The sequence below is a fragment of the Leptinotarsa decemlineata genome, unplaced genomic scaffold, assembly GCF_025532065.1.
Source record: "Leptinotarsa decemlineata unplaced genomic scaffold, Ldec_3_MD MMD2_tig00026354_RagTag_RagTag, whole genome shotgun sequence".
NCBI classification, from domain to species: domain Eukaryota; kingdom Metazoa; phylum Arthropoda; class Insecta; order Coleoptera; family Chrysomelidae; genus Leptinotarsa; species Leptinotarsa decemlineata.
The window spans coordinates 8,697,513-8,719,592 of NW_027412702.1; the positions used below are offsets into that span (position 1 = coordinate 8,697,513).

The 22,080-nt window shown below is 32.4% G+C and overlaps 3 protein-coding genes across 8 annotated transcripts; 2 read left to right on the forward strand and 1 right to left on the reverse strand.

The window, feature by feature from the left end:
- The first annotated feature begins 2,212 nt into the window (after positions 1 to 2,212).
- Positions 2,213 to 7,077, forward strand: SF2 (Splicing factor 2). 3 transcript variants are annotated; one of them, XM_023174171.2, is made up of 5 exons: positions 2,213 to 2,499; positions 2,575 to 2,762; positions 3,520 to 3,692; positions 3,750 to 3,942; positions 6,783 to 7,077. In XM_023174171.2, exons 1-4 carry the CDS (start codon positions 2,330 to 2,332, stop codon positions 3,906 to 3,908), a joined length of 690 nt encoding a protein of 229 aa, XP_023029939.2. In that variant the 5' UTR covers positions 2,213 to 2,329; the 3' UTR covers positions 3,909 to 3,942; positions 6,783 to 7,077. The 3 variants fall into 3 exon arrangements, with proteins under 3 accessions (XP_023029939.2, XP_023029938.2, XP_023029937.2); XM_023174170.2 differs by lacking the exon at positions 6,783 to 7,077 and adding an exon at positions 4,303 to 5,169; XM_023174169.2 differs by lacking the exon at positions 6,783 to 7,077 and having other exon boundaries at positions 3,750 to 5,169.
- On the reverse strand, positions 7,071 to 18,406 carry Pex12 (peroxisomal biogenesis factor 12). 2 transcript variants are annotated; one of them, XM_074184219.1, is made up of 7 exons: positions 18,141 to 18,406; positions 17,936 to 18,089; positions 17,663 to 17,844; positions 17,392 to 17,609; positions 17,144 to 17,291; positions 8,500 to 8,585; positions 7,071 to 7,261 (listed from the first exon to the last, which is right to left on the reverse strand). In XM_074184219.1, exons 1-7 carry the CDS (start codon positions 18,258 to 18,260, stop codon positions 7,150 to 7,152), a joined length of 1,020 nt encoding a protein of 339 aa, XP_074040320.1. In that variant the 5' UTR covers positions 18,261 to 18,406; the 3' UTR covers positions 7,071 to 7,149. The 2 variants fall into 2 exon arrangements, with proteins under 2 accessions (XP_074040320.1, XP_023029936.1); XM_023174168.2 differs by having other exon boundaries at positions 17,981 to 18,089; positions 18,141 to 18,403.
- Positions 18,407 to 18,634: 228 nt separating this feature from the next.
- Positions 18,635 to 21,736, forward strand: LOC111517890 (protein dj-1beta). 3 transcript variants are annotated; one of them, XM_023174173.2, is made up of 4 exons: positions 18,635 to 18,885; positions 19,624 to 19,741; positions 19,794 to 20,025; positions 21,428 to 21,736. In XM_023174173.2, exons 2-4 carry the CDS (start codon positions 19,655 to 19,657, stop codon positions 21,676 to 21,678), a joined length of 570 nt encoding a protein of 189 aa, XP_023029941.2. In that variant the 5' UTR covers positions 18,635 to 18,885; positions 19,624 to 19,654; the 3' UTR covers positions 21,679 to 21,736. The 3 variants fall into 3 exon arrangements, with proteins under 3 accessions (XP_023029941.2, XP_074040322.1, XP_074040321.1); XM_074184221.1 differs by lacking the exon at positions 18,635 to 18,885 and adding an exon at positions 18,983 to 19,289 and having other exon boundaries at positions 19,649 to 19,741; XM_074184220.1 differs by lacking the exon at positions 18,635 to 18,885 and adding an exon at positions 18,988 to 19,289.
- The last annotated feature ends 344 nt before the right edge of the window (positions 21,737 to 22,080 follow it).

A 22,080-nucleotide genomic window follows, 5' to 3' on the forward strand; every position in this document is an offset into this window, starting at 1 on the left:
AGTATTATCCTTAATGAAGCACTTCTCAAAGTTGCATGTTGAAAACACTGGTCTTCAACACCTTTTTCATCAAGTTTGTATCTGAAATATACTTTCTGTGTATGATGTGAACTTCTTTGCATAGCTAATTTTGAAGTTAGTTCTTTTCTTCCAATGTTTCCCACAATTGATTTTGAAGATGGAGAAGGTATAGTTTATACCTTCCTAACAGTCGCGAGTTCGTCTTACAACTTCACATATGTTTTTAATGAGGTTAACGGTAACTTTAACTTGAAATAATAAATAAATAAGCCACCGCTTTCATGGTTTCCATCTGTTGGTAATTTAGGCAAAGCCAAGCTTCGACTGCAATTAATCGCTTTAGGGTAGAGATGGGCCCTAAAGAACCGAACTGGTTTTTCGGAACAGGTATCAGTCAACTGTTCAGTGAACCTATTCTTTTCATTGAACTGAACTTGCTCAGACGGTGAATGGCTATTCCAAAGACGCTTGCGCAGGTTGGTGCTGGAACTGAATGACGGGATCGCTCTGTGACCTGTGCTCTTGACTGCACTGAGCACTGACAAGTCAATTGTTTTCCGTGAAATTTTGAACATAAAAAATGCAAAACGAATTAATTAAATACCTACCTGTTGCAAAATTGTAGGTCCCTGTCTCTGTGAATTCTCCTCAACGTGGGCTTTCACTGTTTTTCTAGTGGGTTGAATTTTCACCATGGGGTATTTTTTTAAGCATATGACGCTTTAAATTTGTCACGGAAGATTTGAAGGAAATAACCTGCTTGCAAATTTCACATGTTGCTAGTTGTAGTTGTTTCTCTATGATTGAAAAAAATCCGAATAGGGCTTAATCTTTATTTTACACTAAAATTCAGCCTGTTACTGAAATAAAACTCTAGAACAACAAGACGAATGGAGGGAACGTACGGAAATTCGGAACCACTCGGACTCGGAACCTAACGCTAAAAGTGACCATGACGCAAGATAAAACGTCATTTAAGAATAGGTGAACATGAACAGTTAAAAAGAACAGGTTTTAGATAAGAACTGGAACAAGTTCTTCAAATTTAACTGTTCAGTGCCATCTCTACTTTGGGGCTTTTTGATATTCGAGGAATGCGTTCTCTGTCGAGCCCAAAGATGACGTCTTCAAAAGGGATGTCGCTTAATTTTGCAATTGATCGCCTTGGGAAAGCTCCATAATATTTAATATTCGAAGATTGAGTTCTCTGTCGATGCCATAGATGTCATCGCTCAAGAAGGTTGAAAGTGTTTAGCCGTCTTGATCATCACCATCACTTAAGAGTGCTGTATTTGTGTTAGTTATATATTTTTGAAATTAATTACTTTTCTCAGTTGAAGAAAATTAAATGTTTCCTTTGAGTTGATTAACGGAAAAACAGATTTTTAAACAGACAGACATTTATTGATAAAACTGTTTTTCTTTTTTCAAATATAATAGCAAATATATACAACTGGATAAAATGAAATTATAAATCACCTCGACCAAATAACATCGAGCAGGGACTGATTTTTGTCGTAAATAGACCATTCTGGAATAGGATTAGTGCCAACAAAAATATCTACTATAAGCGGTTGACTTGAAATAAAAATGACAATATGAAAAACAGTTGTAATTCTGGTACAAGCAATAGATAACAGCTTAATGTTTACCTATGTTTAAGTTCTGCGATTCAAATAATGTCAAATTATGGTCAAATGCGCCTGAATAATGAAGCAACGACCGTAGAATTAGAAGAAGAATAATCTTGATACCTATTCGATATCTCGAATTATTATGATAATCGAATTATCGATTATTGTCAATTCGAATTAGCCCATCACTACTCAGGGCACGGTGACGTTACTTCAACTGCTTGGGCAATAAATACAACGAAAACGATTTTCAAACAGCAAATGAAAATGGACAAACATCAACTGGATATGACAATTGACACCAATGACAAATACAGAAGGTTGTCAACTTCATTGAATTAATTTTACTCCAAATGGAAGCCCGACTCTATTGGTGCATTGTAGACTATTTTTGAATTTGGATAATTAGAAAGAAAAAAAAGGTCACAAGATGAATTTATTTTACTGTCTGAAATTTCAATAGAATGAAAAATGCATGCATCTTCCCTGTTGGCATCACTGGCTGGCTATACCCACAGCTTTGTCTTCCAACTTCCGGTTGTTTTCCTTTTTCATTCTATTATAGTCGGCTTGCTTATTATTCTAGACTCTCAATTGATATTTAATGGTGGGTGTATAATTTTAGCGGTGGTAGCCATTTTATTTCTTGTATATTCGTAAAAGTTTTTTTGAAAATGTCAGGCGGTGGTCGCAATGATTGTAGAATTTATGTAGGAAATCTTCCTCCAGATATTCGTACAAAAGATATTCAGGATCTCTTTTATAAATTTGGTAAAGTCACTTTTGTCGATTTGAAAAACAGACGCGGTCCCCCATTTGCCTTTGTGGAGTTTGAAGATGCAAGGTAAGAAAATATTCTGAATATGTATCATCATTTTGTGCAGGAGTAATTATTTTTATATCAAATATTAATTCTCAGAGACGCTGATGACGCAGTCCATGCCAGAGACGGTTATGATTATGATGGCTACAGATTGAGAGTTGAATTTCCCAGAGGGGGCGGAGGCCATGGTGGTTTTAGGGGCGGTGGCAGAGGAGGTGGCGACAGGGGTAGAAGTTCAAGGGGGCCCCCGGCTCGCAGATCCCAATTTCGAGTTTTAGTTACAGGTACTTGACTTTTTTTTAATAATATTCTGGATTTATTTATAAACATTAAAGGTTTATTCTTGTAAGTCATCTGACCTTTTATAAAAACTTTTGCATTCGGATTATGAAAATCTTTCAGGAAAATATCTTGAGATGAAGTGGAATGATGTACCTATTTCCATTTTTTTTTACTTCTGACATTTGACAACATGAGTATGCAATTATTAGTATGATGTGGATACTGAACATTTCTATCGTTTTCATGTGTTTTGATTCCCTTTTCAGTTGTTATCTTTCATTTCTCCTCAATTGGCGGAATCTTGAAAATTGATTGTAGAAATTGTTTATTTTGATTTCATGATTCCACCTAAAGGAAATAAATAAGGGCTGCATCCAACTCAAATTATAATTAACTGTGGCACAACTAAATGTTGGGTTGACAATAATTGAACTCCCAATCAGTAACCTCAATTCAACATTTTGATTTAGACTAGATAGTGGGGTCTCTAATAGAATATTACATTCTTTCTGCAGAGTTCATCATTTCGAAATTCTCACTCATCTTTTCTAGAAGATCAAAGCTGTACAAAATTGAATAATATTTTGATATTTCAGAAATGTGCAACACGTTTCTCAATAAAATTGTGTAATGAAATAATTGACTAACAAGTGGTGTTATACATTTGTTGGTAATATTACTATTGAAAGTTAAAAAATTCAGAACTTACCCGATGTCCTGAGGTATATTATATATATATAAATATTTTTTTTTTCATAGGTTTGCCACCTTCTGGTTCATGGCAAGATCTAAAAGATCATATGAGAGAAGCTGGAGATGTATGTTTTGCTGATTCTTTTAAAGATGGCTCCGGCGTCGTTGAGTTCTTGAGATATGAGGACATGAAATATGCCATAAAGAAATTAGATGACTCGAGATTCAGATCTCATGAGGTAATTGATTATTTTTGTAACTCACTAATATATTCTTAATGGCTTTATTTTATTTAGGGAGAAGTTTCATACATTCGTGTAAAAGAAGATAAGGGAGGCAGTGAAAGACGATCCGGCGGTAGATCAAGAAGCAGATCATTCTCACCACGCCGTCGAGGTTCACCAACTTACAGTCCTGTGAAAAGGAGTTTTTCCAGAAGCAGATCACGTTCATAATTTCCGTCTATATTCTATTTGGACAGGATATTATGTACGTATATTCGCTGCTGATGTCTTAAGCTTTCGGTTACAATGTTGTTTTCAATTTAATTGTTCTGGAAATGTTTGACTGACATTTGAAAATTTATTTTAATTGAGTAATGTTTATATTATACATTCCTCTATTTTCAAGGCGAGAAATAATTTTTCTCTGTGCCAAGAAATTTCAAACTTCATAAGTTTTGAGTCTCATATCTAGATAAATTATTCTTGGCACACAGAAGATTATATCAGTTTGACAATTCTGTTTCATAACCATGGTGACCAATGAATCCCATTTTTGAAATAAGTAGTAAGTGTAGGCACTAATGTATTTTTTCTGATTTTGGTACATTTGCTGAACCTGTATCAGCGTTGGACGATTTGGAAATAAAGAAAGATTAAAATGACGTATATTCTATTACACCTGTGGAAGAGGAGGGAATGATGTTGGAAGGATTTTTGCTTAAGGAAATCGAGGGATTGTGGAAATGAACAAGGGATTTTCAAATTTTAATGTTTTTTGAAGGGATCAAATTCTTAACCTTGTTGGATTTTCGTGGAACAAGTTTTTCAAATGTTAATTGCGAGACTTATCAGGATTCGAAATCATTAGGAATCACGGGATATGGATATTTTCAAAGGATTTTGAAACATTTGCTGAACTCCACCATCCAAAGCTACAGTGTCTATTTCATAGCGATATTTCAGTTGCTTCATCATTATGGCTGGTTCATTTCTATAAATTATTATCTTGAAGATGCAACCATAAAGAAAAATTTTGCTTATTAAATTTCATAAAGTTCATAGTTTTTTCTGTGAAGATGCGGAGAACTTGTAATTACTACTACAAGAATTTTCAATTCGCTATGACTTAGACCGGTACATTTATTTTTCACAAATTGGATGTAACGACAATATCTTGAGGAATTTCTAAAACTTTTGGAGGATTTTGCATGAGTTGGATAATTGAAACTAATGGAAACGGAAAGGAACAGCACATTTTTCAATAGGATTTCCACTTTTTTCAGAATTGGAGGAATAGTGGTAAATAAAACCCTTTATTTTTCCTCTTATAATAACTGCTCTTTATGATTTATGCTTGACCGGATACTAATTTTTTGAAATTATTTCTGTTGTTTTCTTGGCAGTGCATGTAAAACCGAATCCTAACATTTCACTTTAAATTTGACACGGTGAAAACTCCATCTTTATTGGATAAAAACAAAAAAAAACTTTTTTAAAGGAGATGTATTGCGAGTCAATAATACCAAACTACAATTTTGTTTCATTTCAAATAATGAACAGCACCCCACCTCTATAGAGGTACCTCGTAATAGATTGCTTGATATGTATTTAAATTAATTTAAAATTTCACAAACTACACCTTACGATTTGATCTCCACAAACTTTATTATTCAAAAAATTATAATTTTTTTAAATGAAGTTTGAAATGGAGATCAAATCGTGAGGTGTAGTTTATAAAATTCCTATGGATCCTTATCAAGTAACTGTCGAATCAATCAGATAATTGCAAATTATCTATTCAATAGATCACAGAAGTGGTTCCCAACTTTTTAGATCTGTGGCCCCTATTGCACAAATCATTTTTGCCCATTTCCATTGATGAGAACTAATATAAGACTCATCTCAGATATAAACATTATCAATTTCCTTTTCAAGATATGTCTAGATTTTCTGAGAGTATCTACCTAAAACCACACTAACAGATGCTCTCTATTCATGCTAATTCTTTGCTCAAGAATTTTTTGGCTCGGTTGTGTAGAGTATGGTATTTGAAATTGGTACTGATAAAATTGCTCACTTTGATATTAAATTCGGCTGGGGTTTCAGAAATCATGTTAAGATACTTGATCAATTTGATATATTGAATACGTCATGTGGTGGGAAGTGTGCTGTAAGAATGCCAATCAATAGTTTAAATTAATTTTGTTAGGGCATTTTTGTCACCCATATCAAATTGTTTCCATACTTTACTGTTTTTTTTTTCAATATCCTCCCTAATTTAAACAACTCATCTTATTCCAAGAAATTTGATAGCACCAGCATGAACTTTGAATTGATGATTGTACTTGCTTCTAGATAATAGTTGTTCAATAGGAAAGTCAGATAATTTTTGTGGCAAATATACAGGACTTCCCAAAAAAATCCCGCCTTGAATATTTCTGAAATTGAAGCTCTATCAGCTTTTTAAATGATAATATACCACGTGACATATCATCTGAAATGCCTGATGAACACAAGGAAATAATGGTTGTCTACTTGACGAACAGTTTGAAATGTGTACTATTTACTTTTATTCACAGATAAACATATCATTATGTTTTGGGTTGGTATGAACTGAAATCTTGGAAGGATTTGGTGAGACATTTCAAATAATTATTACCATTTCAAAAATTTGATTCAGCTGGGGATGTGCAGGAAGATGCTTTAGATGACAATTTGTAGAAAACCTCCAAGGAATGTTCTGTCATTTTTATGTTTCCACCTGTTTCGAAAATATTCTAGAAAAATAATGTTGCTTTCTGAAATATTCAGGGCATGAAGGTTTTGTTGGGAAGTCCTCTAGGTTATATTAATGTGTCTGAAAAATTGGCGAACATGTTTATGTCATTATTTCTGTGTGTACTTGAATATTACCATCCAAACTCAGAAGTGGCATAAAATATGTAGAGACATTGATAATCATTATTTCCAAAAAAGTTTTCCTACACTACAGTAAGGAGTTGTAGGTGAGACGTTTTCAAACGTTTCTTTTTGATTTGAGGCACTCATGAATAAATATTGCTGCTATCAATAGGGTATTAATTATCTTTATTTGCAATATGGTAGGTCTCACATATTTTGGAGACAAAAGGAGGATTGAAAATTCCTTGGAGAATGATAGGATATATCAAGTAGCTATAGTTTAATTGCTGTAAGGACCTCGAGGGAATATTGCATATACTTTCGTACCTTTCCTATAGGATTTTCATAGGATCTGTGGAAAGCAAATACCCTTTTCATCAAAAAGGACTGTTCTGGATTTCAGGTATTTTCAATTTGGTTCATTTGCCATAATTTTACATTTTTGTCTGTTATTTCAACAGTTGCATGTTTTTCTTTCAATAAACAATCTAATAAAATATGAAGTGACTTTTATTTCATTTATAAAAACTATTACAAAGAATTGCCTGGAACATTATTTTAATCTCAGCAACTAATTTATATATAACCTTACAATATCCAATGGCCTTGCTGGTAAGTTTGTGACAGGACATCTCTGATTTTCATTCAGGAACCTCAAGATGCATCGAAAGCAAAATATGTATCTGAAAAAAAGATTTGTAGTATACTCTCAAATGCTGTAAGAGTAAAATATTTCAAGATGAAAACGCCTTTGAAGAGATATTTCCTGAATTCAATAAAAGGTTGTCCAGTAAAAGGTGTTTGACTTGAACTTTGAATGAGCTGATACCCCCAATGGACCTAACATGATCTTGTTATTATTTCTTTGATTACTTTATATTTAGTTCCTATTTCAAATGAACTAAATCCATGTGGTGGTATTCCCAGATTGTTTGAAGAGCAGGTTGTTCTGCCACTGTCTGTATACGTGTCTATATTTCTTGTAAATAGACTCTTGGGAATCTTCCAAGAAAACTTTCTTCCTTTGTATGAAGATGAAGAAGTAGAAAGCCAAACCTTTCTTTCCCAAAAATTATACCCCTTTCAATTTAAGCTTAGGATTGGTTTTGACAAAATCAAGTAACAAAAAAAGTGGTAATATTCCTAGTTTTTTAAAGAGAAGTCTGCAAGGCTAAAGAAATTAATTCTCAACATACACCTAACAATACGTTTTTGTGTCGAAAAAACTTTATTTGCTAAACAAGGGGGATCCTCTCCAAAAAATAAATCCTTAAGATAGGGTTGGCTGTATTTGGGCAAAGTAGCAAACTCAAGTAATTCCGAGTTAACTGAATCATTCAATATTCTAATTGTACCCATGATATGACATTCAAATGATAAATTTGCATCAGTTTCTACCCCCCCAAAAACTTAGTACTTGAATACAGGAGCAGATTTTGAAGCACGTTTTATGTACATATAATTACTGTGATGCTTTTCTGGTGATTGGGAAAAGTACTTGTTTTGGAAACTTTTTATAAGTTTCACCTACACAAACTCACATACCTACTAGATATGCTCGTAATCTAATCGATTGATTTCAGCATGGTCCTGCTGCATGAACGAGAAACATTTGCAAGACCAACCTCTGTGAGGTATCTTGCATAAATGCCTGTCGGGGAAGTAGTTGTTTCCCGGCAGGCATTTACCATAAACTACTGTGCAAGTACGATGGAAGAACTGAACGTTTCGAGATTTTATTTCAAAATATTTATTCTCTTATAAAAAACCTAAATTTGATATGCCACACTTTTGCTGAATATTTCAAAAAAAAGCTCAATGAGAAATGTACGAATCTGTGGCACAACATAACGTAAAATAAAATCCACTGACTTCTTCCTGAATCATCACTTTTGAAGAAAACTAATTTATCAATACTCACCCAGATACTTGTAAAACAGTGGGAATTATCCAAGATTTCAGACAGAGTGGGCATTTACCTTGGTAAGATTTTGCTTTGTTGTCAATCTGAAATAAAAACAAAATTATATAACTCCTCTTGATTCATTAAATATGAAATTAAAAATCTTACAAATAATTTAGGTAAAAGCAATTATCTTTTCTCATCAAATTTTAAAACGTTCTAAGCCAATATCATTACAGATATTTGAAAGTTTTGAACAACAACCAATATCTGATGAGGCAGATACAAAATACAGTTGAAGAGTTTGCCAAGAGAATTATATGACGATTTATAAAATTTGTTTTGATTTCGAAGTGAAATAGCAAGTCTGCTGAAAGTATTTCCTAGTTACCTTGATATTTTAAACGTTAATTGTTAGTACTCAGTTTTCACAACCTTCATATTTTCTGAGTTGATATAATGCTTGAGAAATATTTTGAGTGAGATCCCAAGTAAACCAAATTTAACAAAAATTTTCGAAATTTTGTCAAGAAAATACTTTGAGTGTAACTTGCTGGAAATTTCAGACCAGATTTCATCCTTATATTAATATACATGAAAGCGTTTGCATGAAAGCAACATTTTTATAAAGGGTTTGAATGCATTTTGATTGGATGCTATGCGAGGAATATGTATTCAAATTATTTCAAGAAGAAAAAAACAATAATATAAACTAAAATCCAAATTTTAGGGTTTATATAAAATATGAGCACTGATGTGTGGAAAAATAATAATGTTAAGTAAATTGATTGACCCCTAGAAACTACTAGAAAGAATTAACTGGAAGAGATAACTTATACAAGAGTAGTTGAATTAGGGATAATAAATGTTGGAATTATATTGTTGCGAGAGCAGCTTGTGATTAGCAACAGGGTTTCAAGAACGTATGAATCAGTTATGAGTCAACATAAGAGGCTTGCAAAGAGATTTTGAATGTGGGTGAAGTCAATCCGAACAGCTAAATAAAAGACTAATGTACCAGGTCTGATAAATTTCCTAGTTAATACCATGTAGTACTTCCCATATAAAAATAACAATTAGATCTCGTTAATTATACCACGCCGCCCATTCTATACTTATAAACTGCCGAAGTTCGATAAATGTTTAGTTGTTATGTCATTTGAATTGACTTCGTATGTACTATTCTTACATCATTGCCCGGTGACAATAGCTCCAAGAATAAACCAATTAGTTCCACTGACAAAATTGCAAAGCAGTCCTTTTAACGATTCTAACTATAAATATCCATTTTTCATCCAAATATCACTCTTATCAAATACACTTAATTGCGTGAAGATAATTATCTCTTATTGACAAAGTATTAAAATCATTATTAGTATATTGGTGAAAGAAACTCATAAAACATGCAAATCAATTTCATTTTAGCAGAACCGTTCACTTCATCTCTTGAAGACGCCAACTTGGTAAAACGCGTGTCGAGAAAAGTGTTGCAGTTCTGGTATTTGAGGGGATGCTAATCTACCTATTTGTTTTATATTGTATATGACTCGTTCGAAGCCTACACACATGCGCGTGCAAACACATATAATTTGTGAGATCAATCAATTCAATATCAAATATTCACCCTGGTGATGAAGTTCTAAACACAGCATTATTTATAGTATGCACAACAATTTTTAAAAAATTGACATTTTCATCATCTTATATCGAAAATGTGAATTTGTGAAGTAGATTATACCATAATAACAACATAACATAACAAATGAAAAAGTTTGGGTCTGCTCCGAATAAATGAGATTTTCCGGCAATTTTTCGAAAAAATGTTAGTGCCAAAAAATTTTACAGGCTCTTTTTTGTTTCGTTCAAAAAAGTGTGCAAAATTGCAATTTTTCTGAAAGCTTCAATAGTATAGGAAATGAGGACAAATATAGGACTGTCTAATATTATTTACTGCAGATATCCAAATTTATCATGAAACAAATTTTGTTATCCTCAAAGACTTTTATGAAAATCATCTGAACATTTCTTTCATAACTTTAATGGTTCTGAGTGGAACACCAAAAAAAATCATGGATAGTTAAGGATATATTTTATCAGGCAATACATTCAAGATACAATTTGTCCACTTATGGAATTGAATAAATATGTTTGATATATGTTACATATAACATATGCTACTAAGTGTTGCCTTGTTTAGTATGAACCAGTTCTACTAGATATTCCTCAAGTAATTTTTGCAAAAACCTCATTTTTTTCAAATGATTTTTCAAGTGATTTCTATTGATTTTGTTCAGATTGGATAACTCGTTTCTTGGTAAGTCATTTATAAATAATGTTTACAACTTACTTATGATTTCAAGGAAACTTGAAGGAGTAGTAAAAACCTGTGATCTGTAATTTTTCAACTCTTAAGATATTTTTTATGGGATCAGTATTACCAGTTTCAATACACGTCAAGCATACCTGACTTCCCTGTCTATGAAAACGATGATAAAATATTCATTGTTGTACATTAAATAAAAATGTAATATAAAATTCCCATGAGTCTGAAGAGTTATTATTTGCATGATTAAGCCTATTCCGGTTCAAATGAATTTTATGACAAGTCATTTCATGAACGGTAATATTTACTACATTATGAGATATAATGTTGAAGAGTATTAATCTGTATTGGTACTATTTGTTAGGATAATAAACACATCTCTCTTTCTCTCTGTGATGTATTTTTGGTTTAGTAACTACAGCTAAAATCGGTATCGAGATTTTTGGCGCATATGTTTTCCTCTAATCTGATTTTTTTGTCTTGAACTTTTATAAAAACAATAATTGTGCATTTAAGTTTGTTATCAGAAGAAACAAGCGAGAATGTGTTAGAATAAGTGATGTTATACAACGAAGAGAAAAGTGTTCTACTTTGAATTCAATGTTGAGAATCATATTAAGAAGTTTTGGAAAGTAGTAACTTCAGAAAAATGAGAGATTTTCCCAAAAGTAAATGTGCATAATAAGATCGTGAAAAAATACAAAAATGTGTATGCAAAATATAGCTATTTGATATTGCTTTGGAAATATTTAACAATGTTAATCAGAGTTTAGAAACGCTTCTTACAAGTTTTGGTTAGGAAGCTCTAATAAAGAGAATTTTGTTTGTTTATATTCTGAATCTTGTAATTTTTTGTAACTGAAAGTCAAATTTCTATATTCAAAATGATACTTATTAAGATTTTTGTGCATTAAATTATATTAAAAAGGAGTATTTCTACCTAAACTGTGCTAATAGGTTCATAACTGATCATAAAAGCCCAAAATTGTGATTAAATCGTAAAACACTTCTTTAATAAAAAAATAAAGAAATAAATTGATGAACCCGGTCTGATAGATGGGGGCAAGTGCTTTGCAGAAAATACCCGAATATTTTTTATAATGAATTGCTAGACTGAGCAACAAAATATTTTCATAATATATGTGGTTGTTAAGCTGAGCAATAAAATATACAACATTGCTCTCTATGATCATTACCAACTTGCAATTTGACATATGCACTTACCCATTTCTTTGTAAACTCAAGCAAGCAATAACCTCAGATGCGTAAAAAATAACATATTCTACTGGCAATACATCTGTGAGCTTTTTCCATTCCTTGTATAATTGCTTATTAATTTTGCAATATTTTTTTCTGTCTCCTCTCGAATTTTCTCTGTCAACTAAAAGACTTGCTAAATCGGTATTTATATTATTTATCTTTCTTCTAACTTCTACTTTATCGAACAGATTGATGCAGAATGTCATATAATGTTTTAGTTGAGATTTTGTAATATATTTTTGTAATCTTCTTATTTCATTCTTAGCACTCCCGTGCCAGTGGTCATATTCATCATTTTCTAATATCTTACTAACACTTCTACTACATAAAATGTTTTCCAAGTTGCTTTTCAGCACATTTTCAACATAAGATTTAAGTTTAGTCAAATAACTTGAATTTCTCTTCGAATTCTCCATGATATTGTGAGTGCGAAGCACAAAAATGTCCCGAGAGCTGTGAGCTTCTGGAGATGTTAATGAAGTAGACTTTTTCTCAAATATGTCGTCATCAATTTCCAAAATTCTAATTTCTAAAGAATTATTTTCTCTTCTTTTTATATATTTATTACATAGTTTATCCCATTTATTTTTTCTAGCCTTTATAATACCTAAAATAATTTAATTTTTTATAAAATCCATTAATTTGAAATGTAAATATACCATCCGAAGCACTCATTTTCACAGGTAACCAGGTATCATGTACAGCCCCTTTAATCCTAGATATTTGGAAGTTTTGAAGGTTAAACCACAGATGAAAACGTTAAATCACAGAATAGAAAAACCACAGAACACCCTAACTACACAAAAGCGTAAGTGAAAGGCGGCACTTTGGTGTTCTGTGGTAAAACATCTATTTATGTAGATTTATGTTAACTGTTTCCCGCCTGAAAAAGTAGTACCGGAGTCCTGGATTGCGTTCATGAATTTACTACTAGTGATCACAGAACTCATAAACTTAGTTGCATTCGAGTCGACATCCGATGAAGTGCTGTATCATTTTCGTAAATGAAAATCCAAAATAGAAAAATTCGTGATTCCGTAGTTGAGACATTAATTTTTTTTTGTTGTAATTGAAAATGTAGGCGATGAGGATTGTCGTAAAAAAAAGAGTTGCATATTTATACACGACACAGAAGAAAAATTTCATTAGTGCGCATGTGCGAACTTGAAGTTAGCCAGTCCCCAGAATAGTTTCGAACAGATATAAAAAAAACGAATCAGTTTGGGAACGATAATGGAACTGTTCTAAATTAACTGAAACACATTTTGATAACTGCGTATGATCGAACTGTATCAAATTAAAAACGAAAACAAACCTTTAAGTTTTCGAGTACTCTGTACTGTGCACATACATAGTGGACAGGTTTACAGCAATCTATTCGAATGAAGCACCTCATATATTAGGTTTGTTCTAGTTCTAACATCCAAAACTGTTTGGAAACTGCGCAAGACATGATGCGTACAAACAAAAATCTCAAACAAGTCCGAAATAGTCTCGGACACTTGTTTAAACCAGAACGCTTTTGAGGAGACCACTTTGCCACACATCGTATATATATGAAGAGATGAAGACGAGAAAATACTATTGATCATGTCCATTTTGTTATGTAGCGTATCCTTGTAGTCAGTTCAAATGTTATCTACCGTCAATCATCAATTATTCAAATCAAATTAATAAAAAAACATCCTAGCAAATAGCCCAAACAAATTTCTACATGAGCAACGGGAACAGTTCTCAACAGTTCAGCCACGAGAGCAGGAATGGTTCGGGACGGTTCAAAACAGTTAGGATCATTTCGCAGTCGAAACCAGAACAGAGGATTCATCAGCCCGAAATTATCCTCAATAAACCAAAACGCTCTATATTATTTGCGCATGATCCTGACGTTCTAGAACCTCAATTTCGTAGAACCTGAACAAACCTATAATTTTAATCGATTTCCTAAAGTTCGTTCGATCGATGAATTATATCAAATGACTACAGGGCGTTTTGAATATGTCAGACGAAAAAATCGTGTAATCGCTGTATCTCTGCAAATAATCCAGTCACAGTAGCGGCACATAAATAAATGTGCTTAGCATACAAAGGGAAACGAGATATTGTTATTCAATTATTTTTTTCCTCGTCTTTTTGAGTTGAAACAGTCCCCAACGAAATAACTATCAAAGCACAATAGATAAAAACTGTTTGCAAGATTCAAAGTATAACAATATTTTTATATAATATTACATAATAGCCTTGTGTACAGTTATATATTGATTAGCTATTATTGCGCTGAAATACGGACTGGATTTTCATGCTCATGATTTGTACAATATAAAGGCAGCAATAAACACATAAGCGAGTCACCTGACACTTCAAGAAGAGTACTTCGACCGCAGTTGTAGTTGAAACGTTTGGAGATTATAATGATGACTTTTGGTATTGAACAACTTGTTAGTGATTCAACAAGTATAACTGATTGATTATTGATAATAAGACTAGTCTAAAAAATCGTATTCACCATGAGCCTAAAATTACTAATCACTCAATAATTTTCGTTATTATACAAAAAAGTGACTTTGCGATATCACGAAGAATAACTGATGAGGTTTTTCATAGTATGGTTTAATAACTTCACTGACGTGAATAAAATTTACCATAATATTGAATCGAAGTGCAGATTAATTTTAAATGAGATAGCATCTGTTGAAAACACTTTCTCAAATTCCCAACACCAGAACAAAAATTACGGTCTATTGACGCGTGTTTCGCTAACCAAGTTAGCGTCCTCAGGAGATCATTATGACTAAATTTTACTACTATTTTAGTGTTTTTATATGCTAGTGGCCTAACTACTACCTGTTAGTAATTATTAGTAAGTAGCGTCGAGAGATCGTAATTTTTGTTCTGGTGTTGGAAAAGTGTTTTCAATAGATTAATTTTAATTAATTTTTTAATGATGAAATTAAATCAGTTTCTAAACAAAGAAACAATTCGTATAAAGACTTCAAAAAAGACCAGTGCCAAGAAAAAGGAGTTGTGGAATGATTGTATATCAAAACGAAATGAGGTTAATTTACTGAAAATTAAAAAATCGCAATACTTTGAAAATAAAATTGACTCAAATAAAAATGACCCTAAAGAAACGTGGAAAACTACTGAAAAATTAACAAAAGGTGAGAAGCAACATATGAACTTATAAGTGCATTAACTTCAGCAGTGATGGCACTATATCCAGGACGAAAACTAAGTGCTGCCAATAAATAAATTTCATTTTTTGTTGCTAGCATTGAGCGAATCTCTAGTTCCATTATCTTTGAGGAAAAGTGGTCTCAGGAATATCTTAGGCCAGTGGTAACTAGTTTTTCTGAATTGGATAATATAACTATAGGTAAGTTGTGATTAATTATATTTTCTCTAAAAAAAATACAGAATTGAGGAAGTAATTAGTACCAAGTTTTTGAAAGAAATGTTTCATACGGGTAAACCTAAACTTGATATAATATACTACACTATCAAATGGTAGCTTTCCTATCCAACTGAAACTCAGTACTATAATGCTCATTCCTGAAATTGATAAGGCAATAAATGTCTGACTTAACCAACTCTAGAGAAACTTTTAGAAATAATAGTGTACTACGAAATAACTGAATACTTCAGTAAGAATGATCCTTTTATGAGTAATCAATCTGGCTATTCAAATAAAATTATAAATAATTTTCGTGTAATTCAAAGTAGTGTATTAGGACCACTGCTTTTTATAATATACTTGAATGATCTCAATTATGTGCGATTTTCCGAATTTATTCGCGGATGACACATTGGTTGCATGTTATAGTAACAATCTTAATAACTCAAATGAACCAAGTATTATTAAAATATGAAATGTATCTAGGAATAAATAAACTAAAATTGAATACAAAACAAACCAAAGCAATATTCTCAATAATAAACATAAATTAAAGCATGTGGACTATGAACCCCTACAACTTAGCATTGATCATGACAAAATTGAATGGGTAACTAAATTTAGAAACTTAGGTTTCATAACAGATGATGAGTCACTATCACTGAACACCCATAGTGATTACATTGGCAAAAAAAATCGACTTTTTTTTTAGGATATTTTCAAAGATAACTATATATAGAAATATACAAAAATTACAAAATCGAGGAATGCGAATAATCTTGAAGTACGCTGAATTGGCATTATGTAACACAAGGACTATTTTACATGTCAATGATGTTCATTTAAAAAATCTCAAAGAATGTATTACCAAATTACATCACAGCTCTTATTATACTGGTTGAGAACTGAGAAAACTTACTGAATGGTGATATCGAGGCTTGTTGAAACAGCAAGATATTTAAAAGTACCAATAAGGTTTTGCTAGTAGATTTTTTTTAGAATGACTTACCAGTCATTATTATTTCTCCTTAATTGTACACCTGATATCGTGGAAGTTTTGTCATTTTGAATATCATCAAAATATCTCGATTGTGAAGCATGAATTCAATTCCAAAACGAGTCATCACTTTTTTTTCATAGATTTCATTTTATTCTTTTTGTTGGGAACAATGAAGATATGTAAACACAGGGGTCCACTGATGATGGGTTTGTTTTAAATTATACAATGCCTTATTCAAATGGCACTGTCACAATCTTAATTTCTTAAATCTTGGAGCTTTGAATGCCACACTTGCATCAAGCATACTTTCACAGAAAAGTGTATCCAAGTTTTTTGGTTTTTTCATGTATATGAGTGAAACAGAATCAAATACAAAAAAATCTCTGTATTCAAGTGGCTTCTAAATAACATTAGCGCAAGTATCCCTTTTCTGACCCTTGTTGACTGATGCCTCTGATATTCAGTCCTTTCCGAGCCAAAAAAGTGGTTTTCACATGAAAATTCATTTTTTGATGGAATTATTTGAATGTAAGTTTCTTCACAAACTGTGCCTATATTGATTTGTTTAGTATCTGGTGAAATTTTATTTTGGATAGTGAATTTTAATTTGAATGAAAATATTTATAACTCCAATTTATCACCCTCCATTTCATTATACTAACAACTAAGAGTTGGTAAGAATACTTACCATAGGTGCGATAGCATTTGGTAAATCGGTCACGTTATAATTGGACTTTTGGGTATTCCAGGCTTGCAGAAACTGCAGAAAAAATGCACCAACTTCTAGACTTGTGGCAACAGCATTCCTGATTAGACCAAAACTCAACTGGGATAAACTGGAAAAATATTTCAATATATTTAATATAAATGAGCATGATATTTATTCTTTGAAATGCATCTGTTTTCTACATTTATTGAAAAAGGGTTGAACTATACCTCAAACTGCCTTTGAATAATGATGACCACAAATTAGTATCATCCATTTGGTCCATATTGTATGTTAACTTTAGGTCTATCAGTTTGAGTAAAGGTGTTTGGAATTCTGAGTTATTGGCCATATATTGAACATAATTATGTATTGATATCAGACCCCAAATTATTTCAAATGAAGAGTGTGAATATAATAACACTTTTTTGAATTTTCCCTCTAAATCCTGGAAAATCAGTAATTAAAATGAACTTCATGTCATATTTTCAAGAAACCTACATTTCTCAAACATCCTTCCGCTTTTTCTATTCGTATTAATGCTATTTTTTCTTCAACTTTTCTTTTGAAGTAGGGCAAAATTACCAAAAATATCAATGAATATTCTCTTTGCTTCTTAGATAAATTACTATGGCTCCTTGAAACCCTTTTGAGACCATAAAAATTTTCGGAAAATGATGCATCTGTAAAAGTTAAAAACTTTGAAGACTGAAAAAGAGGTATCTTGACCAGTGTCATATTTCAGATGATTCAAAGAAAATAAGATATAGGTACGATGGATTATTACAGCAGAGCCGTTGAAGATGATCTCATTTTTACCATAGTATGCCAGGTAGTAGTACTGCAAAAGCCCATTCAGACATAAAAATGATTCTTCAAAATAATCATTGAGCCAGCTGAATTTATGAGGCACATTAGTTGATAATACCTAAAATATTTTCAAATTTAATAGGGAAATCAATGAACGTTCTAGAGTTACCAGGGCTATTTTCTGCAGTGCTGGGTACAAGGTATCATTCAAAGATTTTTGTGCTACTATCTCAAAAATACTCGGCCTGTTTTCAAAGGTTGAAGTAAAATTAGCTGCGTTTTCTACCATAATTGAGGAAGTTTATTGTCTACATTTAAATTTTAACCCAAATGCCCTTTGATCTTTAACATTTTTGTATTTTTATTTCCTTAACCAATGATTTTTTAACTAAATTTTTAAACATTTGAAGGTTACGTCACATACACAGTCTGCAGTGATGTGAATTTATTGTCTCTCGCCCTCTCTAATGAGGAGAGAAAGATGAGATAAAAATAATCACTTCCGAACAAACCAATTTTCTGTTTAATTACAGAAGTGTAGAACAACCCCGCAATTTCTGACATCGGCTTAGACATTGTTGGTAAATTTCGGACTATATCAAGGTTCGTAGTTGATAGATTTCGTTGACAACTGACATTTACAAAATCAGTGGAATAAAAGAATAAATTCTTTCATATCTGGATCTGGACTACTAGAATTTCTTAAAAAGTTAGATATTAATTGTCCTTTGTCCTATGCATTTCATTTGAGTGGCATTCATCGTCTATCGTCGGCACATCCACATTTAATGAACAATTTTTGTTTTCTTTGAGAAAGGTTTTAGCTTTCTACTTCTCCATCTTCATACAAATCTCTCCTATACATCCCTATCAATTTGAAATTTTGTTTATGTTGTCAGTTGTGTGGAATTTTGGTGAGTTTTCAATTATTGTTAAATTAACATTCTCATAATTCTATATTGTTATTGTTTATTGTGTATCATTCAGTATACTGATATATCGTTGACAGCTGTAAAATGAAATATAGTTGTGTAAAGTAACTTATCGCAGTGATAATTTATTATTATTATGAAATACTTCACATCACTCATCAGATTTAATTTGTCAACGGCATCGCTGATGAAAATTTGATTGCTGTTAAATTTAAGAACTCATCTGTAGTACAGTGGATGCGTTTTGTTGGTACAATACCAGAACATAGAATACTCTCTATCCCATCAATATATATTCTCCTACTAAAGAGATTCGGAGTTGTTTCTTAGGTTATGTTTATCCGAGTTTACCATAAATTAGTAGAAAAGAGATTACTGAATTACAGGTAAATATGAAACAAGAATGTATAAAACTTTGTTATTTCTTGCCGTTACTTATTTCGGTAAAGTGACAGTAAATTTACTCATTTTTATATAGTTATTTTCCTCTAATGTTCATTTATACTGTCATGTTCAACACTGAAGAATTAATTGATGTTACAATAATTCTGCGATTTTTCAATCATCATTGAATTCATGCCCTAGAAGGTTAATCAGAAATTTGAGTAATTTTTTAAGGGAACTTCAATATCAAACTACCCCTAACTAAATTTTAATAGTAACTGATTATTCATAGTTTGTAAATGACAGGCCAAACTTTTCATTATATTTTTTCAAAAGCCTCGTTTATCGTACTTATTCGAAGAAGATAATGTCCAAGACAGCACTGGTACTAGTTGCCCCAGGATCAGAAGAAATTGAATTTGTAGTTGCTGCTGATGTGTTGGTCAGAGGAGGGGTAAACAGTGACTTCTTGGGGAAACATGATAATCATTTCCCTATTTTTGTAGATTCAAGTTACTACTGCTGGGGTTCCTGACGATTCTCTTTTGAAATGTAGTAGAGGTGTCCATATAAAACCTGATATTGGAGTATGTGAGGCTAAATCAAAAGGAATTTTCGATATTATAATTCTTCCTGGTGGTTTGGGAGGTTCAAATGCTATGGGAGAATCTAAAGATGTTGGTGAACTACTCAAAGAACAGGAATGTAGTGGAAGATTGATAGCTGCCATCTGTGCTGGTAAGTTCAATAATCATGAATATTCAGCTTTGGCAACACATTGTCGATAGTCATGAAAAGCCACATCCTTCTGGAGAGGGGTGTTAGGTGGACAACATGTAGAATTGTGCATGTTGCCTATTGCACCAAACATGCTTAGGTGAAGTGTAGCAAACTACTAGTTGAAAATCGCAGGGTTCTAGGAATGACATACAATTCAATAGCTCCAATAGTCAACTATATAGCCTGCCTTATACAGTCCTAATTTCTAGTAGAGAGGTGTAAATCCTCCTGGAGAAGGAAATACTTAGATCAGTAAACTGTTGGTTCAAAGTGGACAAAAAACACCTTCACTGATGATGCAATTGTGAAAAGATGAGTAGAATTTGGAACATCTGGTGTGAAGTGATTGTAATGAAAATATTTTGTTCACCACCCATTAATCTAGTTGGTGAGTGATCTTTCAGGATAGCTGGTTCAGAGTGGTTTTTGATAAATTTTATGATAATAATAATAATAATAACATTTATTTGGTAAGTAGGATATTGAGGCTGCCGGATGTCCAAGATCATCACTTCCTTTGATACTCAGAACAAACTACCCATATAAGGGCATCTGTAAGCTATACCTAATGATACATCAGATTCAACCAAGCAGGTTTTTTTCACCTCTGGCTTGGGCAAATCATTTTTTGAAGGTAAGCACTTGCTGAGCTGCTCAGATGCATTTTCTTTCCTCTCTTGATGCAGACTCCGCTTCTGTTGCTCAAGAATTTGATGCCAGGCAGATTCATTATATATCCTTTTCTCGAAGAGGCGGTAAATTGCTTCCTGACTGCACCACCTTATGTTCTGGGGTTGTCAACAAAATCAACAGTTGGATTTGTTTATTACTTCATGTTCCTTAAAGAATCCCATAAGTAGTTGGGCAAAGGGGGTTCATCTCGGCATTACCGTGACAAGGCTTCCTACGCTGAGAGGACACCCAGTATCTCAAAGGTTCTCTAATTCACACCGAGAAAGCTCAGTGTCATACATCCTTTTAGCATAAATACACACACATCAGGATAAGGAGTCATTTGGGAGGAATCTTACCTCCATGTTCGGTAGGGGTATTTTGAAGGCCTCTGCTGCATGAGATTTATTTCATTCTCTCTCTCTCTTTCTCTTTCTGTTTTGTTGGCTGCTGCTTCCGGGTAGGCTTTATGTTATATAAAATAGTTATTTTTGTTTACTTAAAAAACCTGAGCCTGCATGTAATGTAATAAGTATTTTGGTCAATAAGTATTGTTGACTGTCCTCAATTTTAAATAATCTCATGAATAACTCTAACCTTTCCTTTTTCATCATCTCTATAAATTATGTAACTTCCATAAAATACGGACTTCTTTAAAAAACTATTCAATAAGCTATTTCTGTTTTAGCACCAGTAGCTCTTGCTAGTCATGGCATCGGCATTGGTAAAAATGTCACTTGTTATCCTACAATGTGGAGTAAAATGCAAGAGAAGGGAAAGTATAACTACTTGAAAGATGACAAAGTTGTTGTAGATGGTAATATAATAACAAGCCAAGGACCAGCAACATCCTTTGAATTTGCTCTTACGATTGTTGAAAAATTGGTTGGGAAGGAGAAAGCAGCTGAAGTCGCTAAGGGTTTACTTTTGACTTGTTGATTAATTAAAAAAAATTTAAATGTTAGAATATGTTTGTAATATAGTTGATTTTGTTGAACTGACAGTTTTTTATTTTTTACCACAAGAGCCTGCTTCATTCAAGAGAAAATTCAATCAAATAATTGTATTTTCTTATTTTACAAATGTTTATGAAAATATTAAAAAGCACAATCGCAAATGTGTTTCCTGTGGTTTTTTGACAATTCATTTGTTTCATGACTAGCGCCACGTCATTTACAGATAACATTTTAAAGATGTGAATTTGCACTGGAACATTTTTTCTTTGGCTTACCAAGTTATCATCATCAGGGGATGACTGATAAGTCTCCCAACACAAATTTTCCAAAATGATTTTTTTTTATACAATCTTTCAGATTTCTAAAATATGCCCAGAGAAGGGGT